The sequence below is a fragment of the Toxotes jaculatrix genome, chromosome 4 (assembly GCF_017976425.1).
Source record: "Toxotes jaculatrix isolate fToxJac2 chromosome 4, fToxJac2.pri, whole genome shotgun sequence".
Taxonomy (NCBI): Eukaryota; Metazoa; Chordata; class Actinopteri; family Toxotidae; genus Toxotes; species Toxotes jaculatrix.
In genome coordinates, this window is record NC_054397.1 from 13,613,482 (window position 1) to 13,628,534 (window position 15,053).

A 15,053-nucleotide genomic window follows, 5' to 3' on the forward strand; every position below is an offset into this window, starting at 1 on the left:
CAGTATTGGTTGTAGTTTTTTAATGTATATTTAGAGAAACTGATTTCTTGATCTTTACTTATTCTATCCTCCATTATTATCAAAATGAGTCTGAAAGAAAGGAGAACAGCTCATCAAAGAATGAATGTGTGCACTGCCAGAAAACCAGTAAGTAATACTGATACATGACCACACGGGGACAGTGTTGCATACTGGGCAAGAGGAAATACAGATTGCGGGACTTTCTTGACATTTTGAGTCCTTCACACTAATCTTTGCAGCAGTTAACACCTCTGAAGCATTTTCTGATAAATGTAAGTCCAAATTGACCTCTACATTTTAAAATTTTCTTGCTGTAGGTCCCAGTTTAGAAAATTCACCTTTCAAAGACACAGTTGATGAATGATGCCTCATTTTAGTGATATTCTAGAAATATATTTGGGTGTCAGTCAGGTGCAAATTGACATTGCACATTAAAATAAAAATATCAAGGTGTCATTCTGCTAAATTGGAGGATTTTGGTTCTGTTAGTTGGGCATGAAAACAGTTAAAAAAAATTAAGCTTGACATTTCGTTTTTGCCCTCGGAAACAACAGTCTCCACTTACACGCTAATTCTGGAGCTTTCTACAGCACAAAATGGTCCTCTACTGCAGAAGGATTCTAATTTGTCACAGAAGTGAGATTGAACGTCTAAAGCCAAGCTCCTCAACAAATTGTTAAGTTTAACAACGTGGGACCATTCGAGTAAGGCACCTTTTTAAAAAGAGTTCTTAAGCTATAATTAATGAATATTAGCTATGAATGTGGACAAGTTTGAAGTCACTAAATCTACGATTATAACTGTCAGTAAGTTTTCTCACCTTCTTATCAGCTATCAGCGAAAGCTGATCAATCACATGCACTTGTAAATGTTGAGATAATTAATAAAGTGTTCTTACACAATCCATCAAGTCTGCAGTTGTTGTTAATAAGCTGTTAACAGAGAGTAGGTAGGTGGTCACACCATCCATTGGAGGGGGTATTCTTGAGGAATTATAGAGCTAGCTAAAAACACATCATTCTACAACCTGGCAACCCAAAAGTAATTCTTTTTAATAGATAATCTATTAAAAAGATCAATCTATAAGATGTTTGTAAATGATTTATTAATCATTAACAAAGAAATTAATTACAGCTTACAAACACTTTATAAATACTGCCTCATTAGAAAGTATTAGCATTTCTGTGTGTGGCCTGGTTATCATTATCATTAGGTCATCTCAAACTGATGTTCCTGAAGACAGTTTTGCAAATACTTTTCCAACAATTGTTTATCTGTTACCATGTGTCAGTTAAAGTTAACAGACAAACAAGAGTGTTTGAAGTTTTTAATGTCAAAGTCAAACTTTTACATGATTCATCTTCATACCAAACCATTCGTCGACGGCTCCTCTTCTTCCTCGTCATAGCAAATGCAATTAGTTCATTATGTAATTACAGGAAAGGAGCAGCAAAAAATAGAGCCAGCCCCATAAGAAAACAAAGAAGAGGAAAATAAAAATAAGTTTTTTTTCTCATTTTTTTTTCTCAAGTGCAGATTTGAAGACCTTAAGCATGCCATTGTCTGTTATGGATTCCAGTTGTCTGTTCTACAGTGTAGTTTTATCTGTACATGGCTATAAGGGTAACAGCACAAGGGGGATGACAGGTACATGATGTCCGCTGAAGTGTCTGCTTTTAAAAATGTCTTGATTACTGGGTGACAGATCTCAGACGTAAACAGTCTTCTCTGTCTGTGTCCCCTCTCTGTTTTTCAGTAGACTGAAACATATTCATGTTTAAACGTGCAGTATAAAAAAGATACACACCCACACAGATTTGTGTACAGAAAGTTCCCTTAAATCCGGATCCGAGGGGTCTGAAAGGTGCCATAATGGAACTGCCATAAAACAGCAGTTTAAGAAATATCTGCCACTTCGATGAGGCAGGGCTGTGTCAAGAGTCTCTTTCCAAAACTCACAAACTGGACATTAGTTCTTCAAGACCTTTCTGGCGTCAAAGGATACAGACACATTTATCCAAGAGAATAAGCACGTCTTAGTGTATGTACCCTGAAGGATGTTGCGATTGTTTTCACAAATCCCTTTTCAATGTGAACTCTCCATCAACAGTAACTCCGCATGTTAGGCCTTGAGTTTGGTTCTGTTGGTCTTCAGCACAGTCCATCAATGACAGAGCTCGGTAAACAGCCGTGTTGGGCAATCGGGGGTAATGAAGGCTTAGGGAGTAAGTACATCAGTGGCCCAGAACAAGCTACAGAGTTGTAAAATTGAAGATACATACAGGTATACAAATTGTAATCACGCATTTTTCTCAGCCTGATTACCACTGAAAAATCAAAGGAGTTGTGAAAATTACTACTTTACTGTTTCCACGTTTTAGGTTAGCTTTCAGTGAGGGGACAGTCAAGCACCAACAGTGTGTGGGTTGGGGTGTGGCCCTAAACCACTAGCAGCTAGTTAACAGCTTGAACACTGTTGTGCATCTTACCTGAGTGTTGATCTTATTTCTGACTCTAAGCTCTACAAGGATCTATGAACTAAACTTCAGCACATCTTTAACAACTAGGTCTCTTTTGACTTATCTGATCCAAAACAAGCAGAAAAAATGAAGAGACACACTTACTAGCAATTTCCAACAGTGTTACATTCGCCTATCCAGACATTAATGAGATCAGTGCAGATCAAGGGAGGAGAAGAGAGGAGAAAGGAAACTCATTAAGACCACAGGGACGACCTAACCCTATTATCCCTATCACACCACTGAACCACACACTGATGATGGGAATTAAGATGTGCTGGCCTCGATCCACACCCACTCTTCAGCCCAGTGCAGCAGAGTGTGTCTGGAGTCGAGCAGTAGCTGCTGGGAAGGACAAATGTGAAGGAGTTTGTTATCTGCGCAGTTCAGCACAGCAGTATGGGCGTGTTCAGGTCGGCACTGTGTGGTGAAAAGGGTCGCAGCAGAACTCTGCGCTCCCACTACATTGTGTTCTTTTTTGTTGCAGCCTGCGGCACTCTCCGTGCCAACGTCAGGGGTGTGGGAACTGAGAGAAAGGCCCGAGGTTAGCCCAAACTTGCTCTACGATAAAGAAGCAACAGTTTAATCCACTGAAGCCAACTCCCGTGCTGCCATCATTATCTCTATTTCCCCATAAGCACACACATTTAGTACAGATGTATCCAAATAGGCGTGGTATCCAAAAAGGCGTGTGGTTTAAAAAAGAGGGAAAAAAAGTTAGCATTATCTTTCTTTCATGCAGTCTTTTTTTCTATTCCTTTTTTTCTTACAGAAATTTGGTTTTTCTATGAGTCCTACTTACAGTATGCAGAATATTTCATATTCCCACATGTTTATCATTACATACAGTAGATGTCATTGAAATTCCCATTAATGTAGCCCCACACATCAGTCAGAGAGATGAGTAATTATTTAAATACATTTCATGTTTAAATACTGGCTGGAGGGGAGCAGGCAAAATGCTATAGCTAGTTCAATGAGAGGCAATATGTTAAAAAATTATGATTAAGAGCACATACGCACATAGTGCATATGTATTTTGCGCATTGCACACATCTTAATATGGGTTTGTGTCTCTACTTATGTTTTAATATGCTGTATGTGTGTGTGTGTGCTTAATGTTTTCTGTATGAAAGCTAATGCAAGTTATTATATACTTTATGTTACACTGCCACTGAATCTTGTCATAAACTGTGGCCCTATGCATGTTCACATTCTGTTAATGCACTGTTTGAGATTGTGTTTACATGCTAAGGTCTGTATGCGTGCATGTGTATGTGTGTGTGCATGTGTGGGAAAGAACATTTATGATACATGAACACTGTTAGGATACTGTAGCCGAGTCGGGAACTCAGCACCTCAGTCTACTCTGAAAGCGTTGCACAGCAGCAGAGAGAGAACGCTGCCGTTTTATCAAATACACACATACAATATATACATACAGACTGGGCGTGAAGGCAAAATAAGAAACACATATTTTCACACACGCCAGAGAAACAGTGGCACTACTGACACCCTATGAGAACCTTGTATTCTGAATGGTTACATTTGATTACTGTAAAAAAAAAAAAAGTCACATTGTTGCAGTTTGTTCTGAATCATTAATATTTTTAACGAACAGTACCTGATTTTTGAGATCGGCACTTTTTTTTTCCTACTGTGTAACTGTACAGTGTTGATTCTCCGCTTATGACTTAAGATTCTCGCAGAGTTAGCAGTTTCATTGGTTAATATTCCCGTCTTGCGTTACGATAGAGTTGATTAGGCATTAGAAAGTTTGATTGGTTTGAATTAGATCCAAATAACTCAATCAAAGACCCATTACTTCTTTTCATCTATTTTGACTGGTTAAGACCTCGGCGGTTTCTCAGAAGACGGTTAATCAGTTGAGTCCAAATTTAGTCTGCTGTAGCCTCAGAGAAAGTTTTTATGTGCACTGAGGCATTTATAACATCAGGCATTTATAACATCAGGATTTACTCAGTCTCAATCTCTTCTTCACACAGATCCCTCTGTGGCAGAGGGTCAGGCATGCATTGGATTCAGGTAAAAAGAAGAGGAGATGAAGTTGTCCTCCTCCACAAGGACATAATAGGATCTTTGCCTGTAGGCAATTTTCACTGGTAGTTAAAAACACTTTTTTTTAGAAAGTACTTCTGGTCGGAGCTCTCCAAAGAGTGGATCCATCATTTGCTCAAGTTTAAGTTCCTATAAATATTAGTCAGAATCCAATAGTTCCAATTTGATACACAGCTTTTGGAAAACATCTTCCATGACATTTTCACATCTTCACAGGTTTAAATGGCCCTCCGAACTGATGACTTTCCAGTAAAGTTTTAACCTTCCCTCTTTTACAGAAAAAGGAAATGTGTTGTGATTGCTCTGTTGCAAGACTGTCACAGGTAGACCTCGCGGCGTGACAATGTGAGACAGGACGTGGTCTTGTAGTCCGCTCCTGTCCGCGTCAGCGGTATGACCTCAGGTGGGTTCTGGCCTTCTCCTCCTTCCTCCTCTGGCTGGCGTCTCCCGAAGCCTGCGCTACTAAATGTGTCGTAGGATGCCGAAGTCATCTTGCGGTTCAGAAGGTTACGGTTGTGATCGCCCATGTTCCTGTTGCGGTCTCCACTACCCAGGGTGCCAAGAGGATCCCCGTTGACTAAGGGTAATCTCTGACCTTCTCCGCTGACGACCACCCCGGGTTCTGAGCTCCCTGCGCTGCCAGCACTCTCGCTGTCACTCTCATGGTCGTTACCACGGAGATTGTTGTTATCGTCTCCTGGGGCGAAGGTGGAGAGCCGTGGGGGGTCGCTGCCGTGGCGCTGGCGCTGACGAGGTGAAGGGCGGACAGGCATCCAACAAGTGTCAGAGTGGCCAAATTCATCACACTCCCTGGTACACTTTCCTGTCAAAGCTACGTCTGGCAGCTGTCTGGCATCTGGATACAAGAAAGAGACAAAACGAAGAGTCAAAAAAAAAAAAGAAAAAAACTGAATTTAGTACTGAACCAGACAGGAAATATGGGGAGAGAGAGAGAGAGAGAGAGAGAGAGAGAGAGAGAGAGAGAGAGAGAGAGAGAGAGAGAGAGAGAGAGAGAGAGAGAGAGGTGTCACAAGTAGCCGAACTGTTGATGCTGCAGTTTTATGGTACGTACTATGCCAATTCAAATGGAAAGAGAAAGCAGACTGATAAAATACAACAGGAGTTATGAGTTGAACATTGGCTGAGGCAGACAGGAGAAAGACAAATGTTTAAAAAAAAAAAAAAAAACAGGGGACAAAGGTTATAAGGGACGGGATAGAATTTGAAGGAAGCAAGAAAGGCATGAAAAAAGCTGTTAAAGCAAAATGAAAATTGCTGACTTCAAAAGAATGATTTTAAAATATCCTAGCTGTGCTCAGCATTACGTGAAGGGTGAAAGGTGAGGTCAAACCAAACAACTATTGAGGCCAAAGAGAAAATAATTATCAGAAATTTGAATGACAAATCCAAATTTTTTCCACATGCAAGGAAAGGAGGAAGTTACATTATTGGCCCTATTACATCCCATGAGTGTTGGTTCAAAAGGTTAGTGAGGCCACCAGAGATTGAATGCTGATGTCCTACAGTGTCAAGTGTCAAAGGTTATGGTTATTATCTATGTAAACCAGTCATTTCTGAATCAATACTGACATCGTGTTAAATGGAGACAGGAGTTATAATGATGATAGATGAAGTAACTGTGCAGGTTTCATGTTATAGATAGTGGTAAAGAAAAATACTCAGTTCACATCCCATTCATTCACTGTTTGATTCTCTAAATTCTATTTTAACTTGAATTAAACAAAAGAAATTAAATATTTCTCTTGTACTCTGAAAACTAATTCCAGTTTTGGTGGCTACGTGCAGCAAGAGCCGAGGTAAATTCATGTGAAACCAAACAAGCACATAATCATACAGCATAATTACAACCAACACAAAGAATTCTCTGCTCAATTCCTCTCTCCATCTGACCGTGACAAAAACGTATTAAACGCCACAAAATCCTCAAGATTTCACTTCAGTGAAAATACAGCATTTACCTGCAAGCACATTTAGAGCCCCAGAAGTATAGTCAGTCACCAAGGTCATAGTGACCTTGGTGTATTGGCACTGTTGTTCCAGCTCTGGCCTGATCACATACTGAGGAACGAGGAAAAAAAAGAAGGTAAAATAAAAACCCTTTTTTGCCTGTCTCTATCCTTGAGAGAGATCCAGTAGAAAAAGCTAAAAACACAATTTCTTTGGTTAAAAGGAAGATTTGGGCCGCTGACTGACAGCAAGACCATGGATTTCTGAGACAGGATGATTTCTTTCTCAGCCCCTGTTCGTCCCTGCCTTTGCCAATGTGTACCGGACCGGTTTCATCTGACATTCTTCCTGTTTCCACATCCACCTGCTCATCTGTTTTGAATTTCCAGTCACTGGAACTTCACCGCCTACCTACACACCTGTTCCTCTTTTCCCTCAACTGCTTCTTGGTATTTCGACCAGTCCTTTTCCCCCAGTCACATGTCATATCGTTTGCTAATTTCTCTGTGTTTCACTTGCTGCTCATGCTGTGGACTCCTGTTCCTGCAACCTGTGTGTAATTACGTGCCTGCCTGCCAGTGTGTCTGCTCCTGGGTCCTCCCTGCCTGTGCACCCTACCACCAGCAGTGACACTGGAACAACATACTACAACACATTAGGTTTTCTGAAAAGCTCTTCACATAAAACACACAGACCTTCATACAAAAACATGTGCAGCACATGCAAACAAACACAGGACAGCTGCTTCATTCTGTAAAACACATTCTGATCATGTGAGGAGAGAAAAGACTCCTGAGACCTTGACAGCAAGTTAAGGTTTCAGTGAAAGTGTTGGTCTGTGTGTGTGTGGGTGTGTGTGTGTGTATTTGAGAGTGTGTGTACAATCAAATCATGCCTAAGCCTTTCACAAAATACAGCACATATAGCCTTGAGGAATAAAATATGTAAGTAAATGACTTCGGAGGCCTCTTGACCCCAATTCTAAATGAGTTCAATAAATTTTATTAGCAGTTTACTGTTTGTGTGTGTGTGTGTGTGCGTGTGTGTGTGTAGATGCTCTGACCATTCTCCACATGCTCCTCCTCCCCCACACTGCCCTCCGGAGTGGTTCGCTCATAGCCTTCCTCGGGCAGCGGCAGGGCTCCCAGTCGTGGCCCTGATGAACTCTTGCTGCTCGGCGTCTCCGAGTCCTCCAGGCCACTATCATAGCAACCGCCATCCTGAGGCTGGCTGACTACCGAGAAGGTCACCCGACGAAGGGTCCCCTGCAGGGAACATACACACACAATACGGGATTAATCATCCAGGATTCCTAATCTGAGATTCTAAATCTGGGGATTAGGTTGGTGGGCAGGGGTCTGCAAAGACATATTGAGATTATCTGATCGTGTTCGCCTTGATTATGGGCTTAGAGGCTACAATGCAGGGTAATAGTCATCAACCAATCACGGCAGCCTTTCAAAGTTTTCAGTTGGCTTTTAATCCCAGTTTAGATTAATGCAGCTGGACATGGCTGATGTTTACAAATCTCTGACCTGCCCAGAGACACTTATTTTTCATCTGGAATGTCGCCCAGTAGTAGCAGCAGCTGGGCAATATAGAGTCTTCTTTGAAAAACACTTAGTTGGTGCTCTATTAAAACAAGTGAAGGATTTTAAATGATAAGTCTGGTGATATTCTATATTTTTCTTACTGTTAACAAACCCCATGAAAAAATAAAAACCAGCTTGTCTGTGCATCCAAATCATCATATAGCTTCTTCCTCAGTGGGATAGATCTCCATTGTTGTCAATTAAAGACGCATCAAGAAGCCACACCCTTGCATTGGATGACATGTTCCTTCATAACAAATAACATGAGAAATGTAGTTTATTTTAAGCCAATCTCACCTACACCGTCTTGCTGTGCGTACAGGATGATTATGTGTATAAATACTGATTAGATCACAAAATGTGTATTAATCCATGGCTGAAACCAGTCCCCAACTAAAAGACAGTTTACTCTTGTCTGAGTTACGCTTGCTTAAAACTACAGTGCCCTGCTGTTTTTAGGAAATTATTTAACCTTTATAAAAAATATAACAATATATTTGTGACCTACTTTGAGATTTACATCTACAGAGGGATCAAATGGGGCTTTGGACGAGTGCCACAAATTGGGCCAGGACGATGGAAACTGGAGAATGAATAATAATGAATCATCATGAATATCAACATCCTCATGACTTTAGTTGATTTTTAGATTTGTTAACTAATACAATTTTTTATCATAGACTCTTTCTGATGTTTGGTTTGTTCTGCCTTCTCTTGTTCTGTTGACACTGTGTGATTTGAAATTGCTGTTACTTTTTATTTTTTTTTATCATTTTACAATGGCCCAAGGAAGACTACTAATTGGCACTCCTGTTTAACTTCCACCATGTGGAAGTTAATTGGGATCTGAACAAAAAGAAATATGTCTTCTACTCGTGAAAGCTTGGAAAGCAACATAACAGTTTCCAAGGTAGGCTGCATCTGTAACTGTCAGCACAAACCAATGGGCCTTCAACCACTAGTGACAACTCCCCCAGTGCTGCGGTGAAAGTGGTGGTGATTCAGTAACGAATCATGTCATTCAGTCAAACTAAGCATCGCACCTGCTGTGATTTCAACACACAAATCACCCCAGTCTAGTTAGCGGACCAGTTTCCACTTTGGAAAGAAAAAAAAAAGACTGTAATAAGTCCATGCTGAGAGAATATCAGAGAGAGTTAAATGACTCCGTCTAGCCTGGAGGGATCACTCTGCACCAGGAAGCCCATTTCTATACAACACCCCTCCTATCTCCTCTCATACTCATTTATCTGCTCGCAAAATTACAACCCTTTCAATTTGGATCTGCTTTGAAACACACAGCGTATAGAGAGGAAGTGATGGAACAGAGGGAAGAGGCAGATTAGGGCGGAAAAACTTCAGCTCGGAACGTCGCCTCTGGATAATCTGGAGGGAAACTGATGGACGGCTGGGATAAAAGCCAAAACTGCACCAATTCTTTATTTTTCTTCCAACCACCCAAAGAAAAAGGAACATTTGAACATTTCACCTAATGAACGAGACAAGTGGAGAGAGGAACAGAGCAAAATTAATTAAGCAGAAGGGGGAAATTAACGGAGCATTTGTTTCTTCTGCCTTTTCTTTACAACATTTAGATGAAAGAGGGATGAGAGAAAGTAACTCAGGCAGCAGCGATGGCGAGCACAAGCAAGACAGAGAAAGAGGAAGAGATATTAGAGTCTAATGGAAAAGCAGCAGTTCTTGGAATCTCAGTGGTTTCATCTTAACTCTCCACAGAGAGAGCAATGTATTTTTAGAGCATTAGCTTATATGAAGCAGTCCAACCTCTTTTCCACTCGTTCAGACTAGGGGCAAATGGCACAGAGATGGAAAAGTGGGTGGAGGAGTATAAGAGGCTGAGTACAGAAAACCACAGAGTGCAAGGGTAAGGATGATTTTTGTTTTCCTGCTATGAAAACAAAAATTTAATTGTGTGATCTCATTATAAGCATCAGTGATGTTAGCACCACAAACAATTCCTCTATTTCTTGATTTAAAAACCTGTCAAAACTGTTTTCATAGGATCATAGAATCATAACAACTCAACATCATGGCAGAATGTGTTTTCATGATCACAGAAGTACTTCATGATATTAATGATATATATATATATTTTTTTTATCACAAGACAAGAGAACCCATTTTCTACACTCATTTTCTTTCCAATCTTCTGTTCAGTGAAACAATATAAAACAGGAAGAAAATGAGATTACTGAGGAGTTGAGATTATTGTTAGCTTCGGTTTGGGCCTTTCATTTATTGCCATTACGTTCAAATCACAGAGCTCCACATCAGATTTTATGAAATATAAATACGCTGCAATCTTTGAAAAACCGGGAAAGTTGTTTAACCACACTCACAATGTTCTGAAGATTTTTCTAACTATATATAAGAAAAAATAAATTCTGTCTTGAGCACAGTAGAAAAGATTTTTAACCCCTGTCCATAGTTGTCCTGCTTTTACCAAATACAAAGATCGTAGCCAGAAATGATCCTCAATTTGTAAATCTGATCAAAAAAAATGTAAAATCAGTTAAAATTGTTTAATGTATCATCACTCTCCAATATTTTATGCTTTAATATAAAATAACAGATATTTTGCTTGAATTTTACAACAGTAGTGTTACTTCTAGCAGCCTGAATTAGGAAAAACAGTCATAGCCTGGGAGATATATTCTGTCTGATGAGCACAGATGGAATATTTTTTCATCCAGATGGTTAGAAGAGTCTATGAGGATTCTGGAAATACCTTCAGAACAGTAGCTAACGATGTCAAACACGAGTCCGCAGCCATGCTAGCATTGCTAAATGCTAACACCAGCATGTTGATAGACAGATATAAAATTCAGGGGATCATTAAAATTATTACAATTTACCCTGTGGGGGTAAATTGTATGCATCTATGTATGCACCAAATGTCATGGGAATTTATCCTTCCATCCATCCATCCAATAGCTGTCAAGATATTTCTCTGAAAAGCCAGGGGATCAGAAAAGTCAGTAGGCTTCATCCTTTGGGGACCATGGATGTCTGTAGAACATTTAATGGAGGTCCATCCAATAATCTATTTCCATCCATCAGATGCTTAGGTCTGTGACTCAGATGTAATGGTAATACATGAGAGGCACAAACTGGAGCAAGGATTACTTTGTGAATGTAGAAATCCAGCCTGCACCACAGGGCGGGACTTGATTGACAGACGAGGAGTGAGTTACTACTATTGGAGGCCTGGTGCTGGTTGCTCTCTGTGTGTGTTCTATAACAAAATTCATCTGTTCAGCCATGATTCCATCTAATTCAATTTCCCTCTAACCCTCTTTCTGGTCAGAGCTGCCCCCTTTTATTCCTTCACCCTGATAATTTTATTTTCTATTGCTCTCCTCTATCCTTTCTTCCTTTGGCCGGTCCTGCCGTCAACTCTGCTTTTCACAGCTGTAACTCTCCCTCTTCTCTCTGTACCTCCCTCTCGATCCCACCACCACCCCCCTCTCCTCCATCTCTCCTTCTCTTTGCCAGTCAGCTTTATGATGTGGCGATCGATGATGTGTCCTTGACCTCGTTATGAGTCCCACTCCTCTTCCCCACAGCAGGCTTTATTGACCCATAACTTCTCCACATTCCCTAACCCCTTTTCCCTCTTTCTCTCTCATCCTCCGTCTTCTCTATCTCAAAATCTTTCACTCATTGACAAACCACTCTTCTGTTCTTTTGCCAAATCCCATATTTTGGCATCTTTTAGTCATTAAATTCTACTAATTGTACACTCTACACAGTCTGCCCCCGTCCCTCTCGCTTCTTATCATTGTTGCCTCACTTCTTTCCAAATTTGGCTTTAAACTCCTTCATTTATTCTTCTGCTACTCCCTAATCAGTCTAACATTTTTCTGTCAGTGCGGTCTTAAGCTTTTTACATCTTTCTTCTTTGCCCAGACCTCATATTTATCTCTCTGTATTTCCTTTCTGCGTTACCAACTTCTACCTTTCTCCATATTCCTTGATATTTTCAAAACCTGACTCACAAAGCACACAGCGTGTTTGTGTGTGTCCGTAAATGTGTGTGAATCTGCATATTTTCTGTTATTTGGCTGTGCTATTCCAATAAAGGCTTTTTACTAAATATTTCTACTGAATGTCGACACACATTCATACATGAACATCCACTCACGTACGGATGGATTGGCTGAGGTCCAGTGTGGCCTATGAATTCATGCCTGATGGAATATTAATTGAGTTTGACGGAGGACATAAAAAACCTTCTTCTTAAGCTGACACGGGCCATTACAGTTCAATACTGACATGGGAGCTGCACTCATGTGCACGACACGGTGCGCGTGAGAATGAGCATGTTTGTGTATCTATTGTGTGAGTGTAATGCATCTGTGTTGTACAAGCGTATGAGTATCCTGATAGAGTATAGAAGCTATTGGGAAGTTATTTCTGGCAGATCAGTGTGAATCAAACAGAGGTATGATGGGTCTGAACTCAGAATAAACTTAACCATCTAAATCTTGCAGCTCTGAAGAAGCTGTAGAAAAAAATGTTCCTAATATAGCTTTCATTTCAGGGCAAGCTTGTGTTGCAGCGCACTTGTGTGTGCATATGCTTACACTTATGAGTGAGACTTCACACCTTTATGTTTGTGTTTTATGGCTGTGTATGAGTGTGAGACTTTCAAAGCCTGCAAGATGTGTTATGTCAGCCTTTGAGAACACGTGTGTGTGTGTGTGCGCGCGCGCATGTGTTTGTAGTGTGAGGATGCGTATGTGTGTGTATGCATGTGCACAGGTTGGCTTAGTCATCAAGGTAATTAGTGTGTAAACCTCCTCGCTGTCGGTTCAAAGAGAATTAACGAGCTCTAGTTAATTAACAGTCTCCCTCTCTTCTCGTTACATGTGTCTGCATATTCAACACATGTGTGGTGTTGTTTGCGGGTGTGTATGTGCAACATCTGCAGATCTGACTTTGTGCCTGTGTGAGTACTTTTGGATGTGAATGTGTGTTTGTGTTTGTCTATGCCCTGCTACACTCCGGTCTGCATAATGAATTGACAGGATGTGGCTTATGCATAAACCAAAACTACAAATATGGTTGTAGGACTGGAGCCACATTCCCCCTTTGGCTCTCTGCTCATTCTCATTTATGTTTGACATGATCTAGGTACAGGGGGTACGGGGAGAGAGCCACCATGTAATGGCTAACTTTGATTAGCTTGTTATATATACATTATAATGTTTAGTTCCTCTTTCTAACAAGTATTTTGCTTACAACAACTCTCAGATTGGAGGTCAGATTCCCACTGAGGCCACACATTTGTTCATCCATTCACTGAAGTCTAAGTCACGTTGCGTGCAAGGAGAGTGAACATGTCATATATTATCCATAAATGCATGCATAGAGCTACCGCATATCCTACTTCAGATATAACACAACACATTACTGTAGTGAATCAGCACACTACAGACAGAACAAATAAACTCGCAATAATTCATTTTCCGCACCAAAATATAATTGGAGTTTGACTAATATGGGTTATTGAAGACTGATACCAAAATTATTGAAGATCAATACCCACCGACAGTGTATGATAGCTTTTTGTTCTTAAACTGATATTTTATAGAGTGGATGTAGGCAAATTAATTGATAGCGGCTGTTCAATAATTACATTTGGGCTGAACAGCTCTTAGATTTTAATTACATAAAAAGATGCGTTTTTTCTTGCCTGCTTGCTTTTGTTTATTAAAAATGTAACAGACTGTGGCAGAGGGAATTTATTTTAATGACTGAGAATTAGGGATGATATTTTCTAATATTTCACAAATGTTCATCGGTTATGATGCCTTTAGCTAGTCTGATAGCACGATGATAGCCAGCATCACAAGTGATAGATTCTATTTTCATCTTTCATTCCCAGCATCCCACTCCAACTTTCCTCCATGTTACTTGAATGCTTGCATTTGTTATTGTGCTAAAAAAGAAAAAAAGCAAATAGTCTTATAAGGTTTTTGTGTGGAAACAGGCAGACGTTGAACAGCTTTATGAGCTAAAGGCCAATCAATCAGACACCCGACAACCTATTTGCAATCTCCCCCTCCAGACACCTGAAATTTTCCTAACGTTGACTGAGGGGTGTAGCTTTGCGTATTAATTTCCCTGCCAGTTGTCCTTGACTGGTGATTTCTGCATGTGGGCACGCGATATTTGATGCCAAGCGTCAATATTTTTTTAAATGTGATTATTTTCATGCCAGAAATAGGATTGTGTGACCCTCATGGGATTCTGAAAGTCTCAATTAAAGGCTAGATTTATGGAATTATTTAAGTGGCTTAGCAGCTCTGCTGGGCAGAATAGCTTCTTGAATGGTGAGAATAACTCCGCCATTTAAACATAATATGTGCTTTCAGGGAAATAAACAGTTAATAAAACAGTTTAATGGAACAGAATAGTTTACAAAAAACACTGAACTGAGTAAGGGAATATTCAGAGAATATTTTGATCTAGTGCTCAGGAAAACATCTCTATCGCATTAGAAAAGCAGATATCTGATACTTAATACAACATCAATATGACAGTCTAATATTACTATTTATATATTCAAATTCTGTCACCTCATCCTGTTACTTATAATATGATAGCTTATTTACTACCTAAAAATAAAATGTGCTGATAAAATGTCAGTCTTCCATTTATTACAGCTATAACTACAGAATACGTAAGGTGATAGCGCACTATGCTATCATAACACACAGTGAAAACTAATATGCTTCTGTTGACACCACATGGGTATGGTCCAGACCTCATATCTGGAATGCTGATCAGTCAAAATGACCTTTACTTCTGCTCTCTTGTTTTGCCTGCGTTTAGAAATCATGTTGTG

The 15,053-nt window shown here is 40.0% G+C and overlaps 1 protein-coding gene across 1 annotated transcript in view; it reads right to left on the reverse strand.

Annotated features, from left to right (window-relative positions):
* Positions 1 to 4,079: 4,079 nt before the first annotated feature.
* Positions 4,080 to 15,053, reverse strand: part of pcdh7a (protocadherin 7a) — a 38,379-nt gene continuing 27,405 nt past the window's right edge. Inside the window, exons 4-5 of the mRNA XM_041037275.1 lie at positions 7,651 to 7,852; positions 4,080 to 5,475 (exon numbers count right to left, since the gene is read on the reverse strand). Coding sequence (XP_040893209.1) covers positions 4,937 to 5,475; positions 7,651 to 7,852 — 741 coding nt within the window. The 3' untranslated portion in view covers positions 4,080 to 4,936. The remainder of the gene's footprint in view (positions 5,476 to 7,650; positions 7,853 to 15,053) is intronic.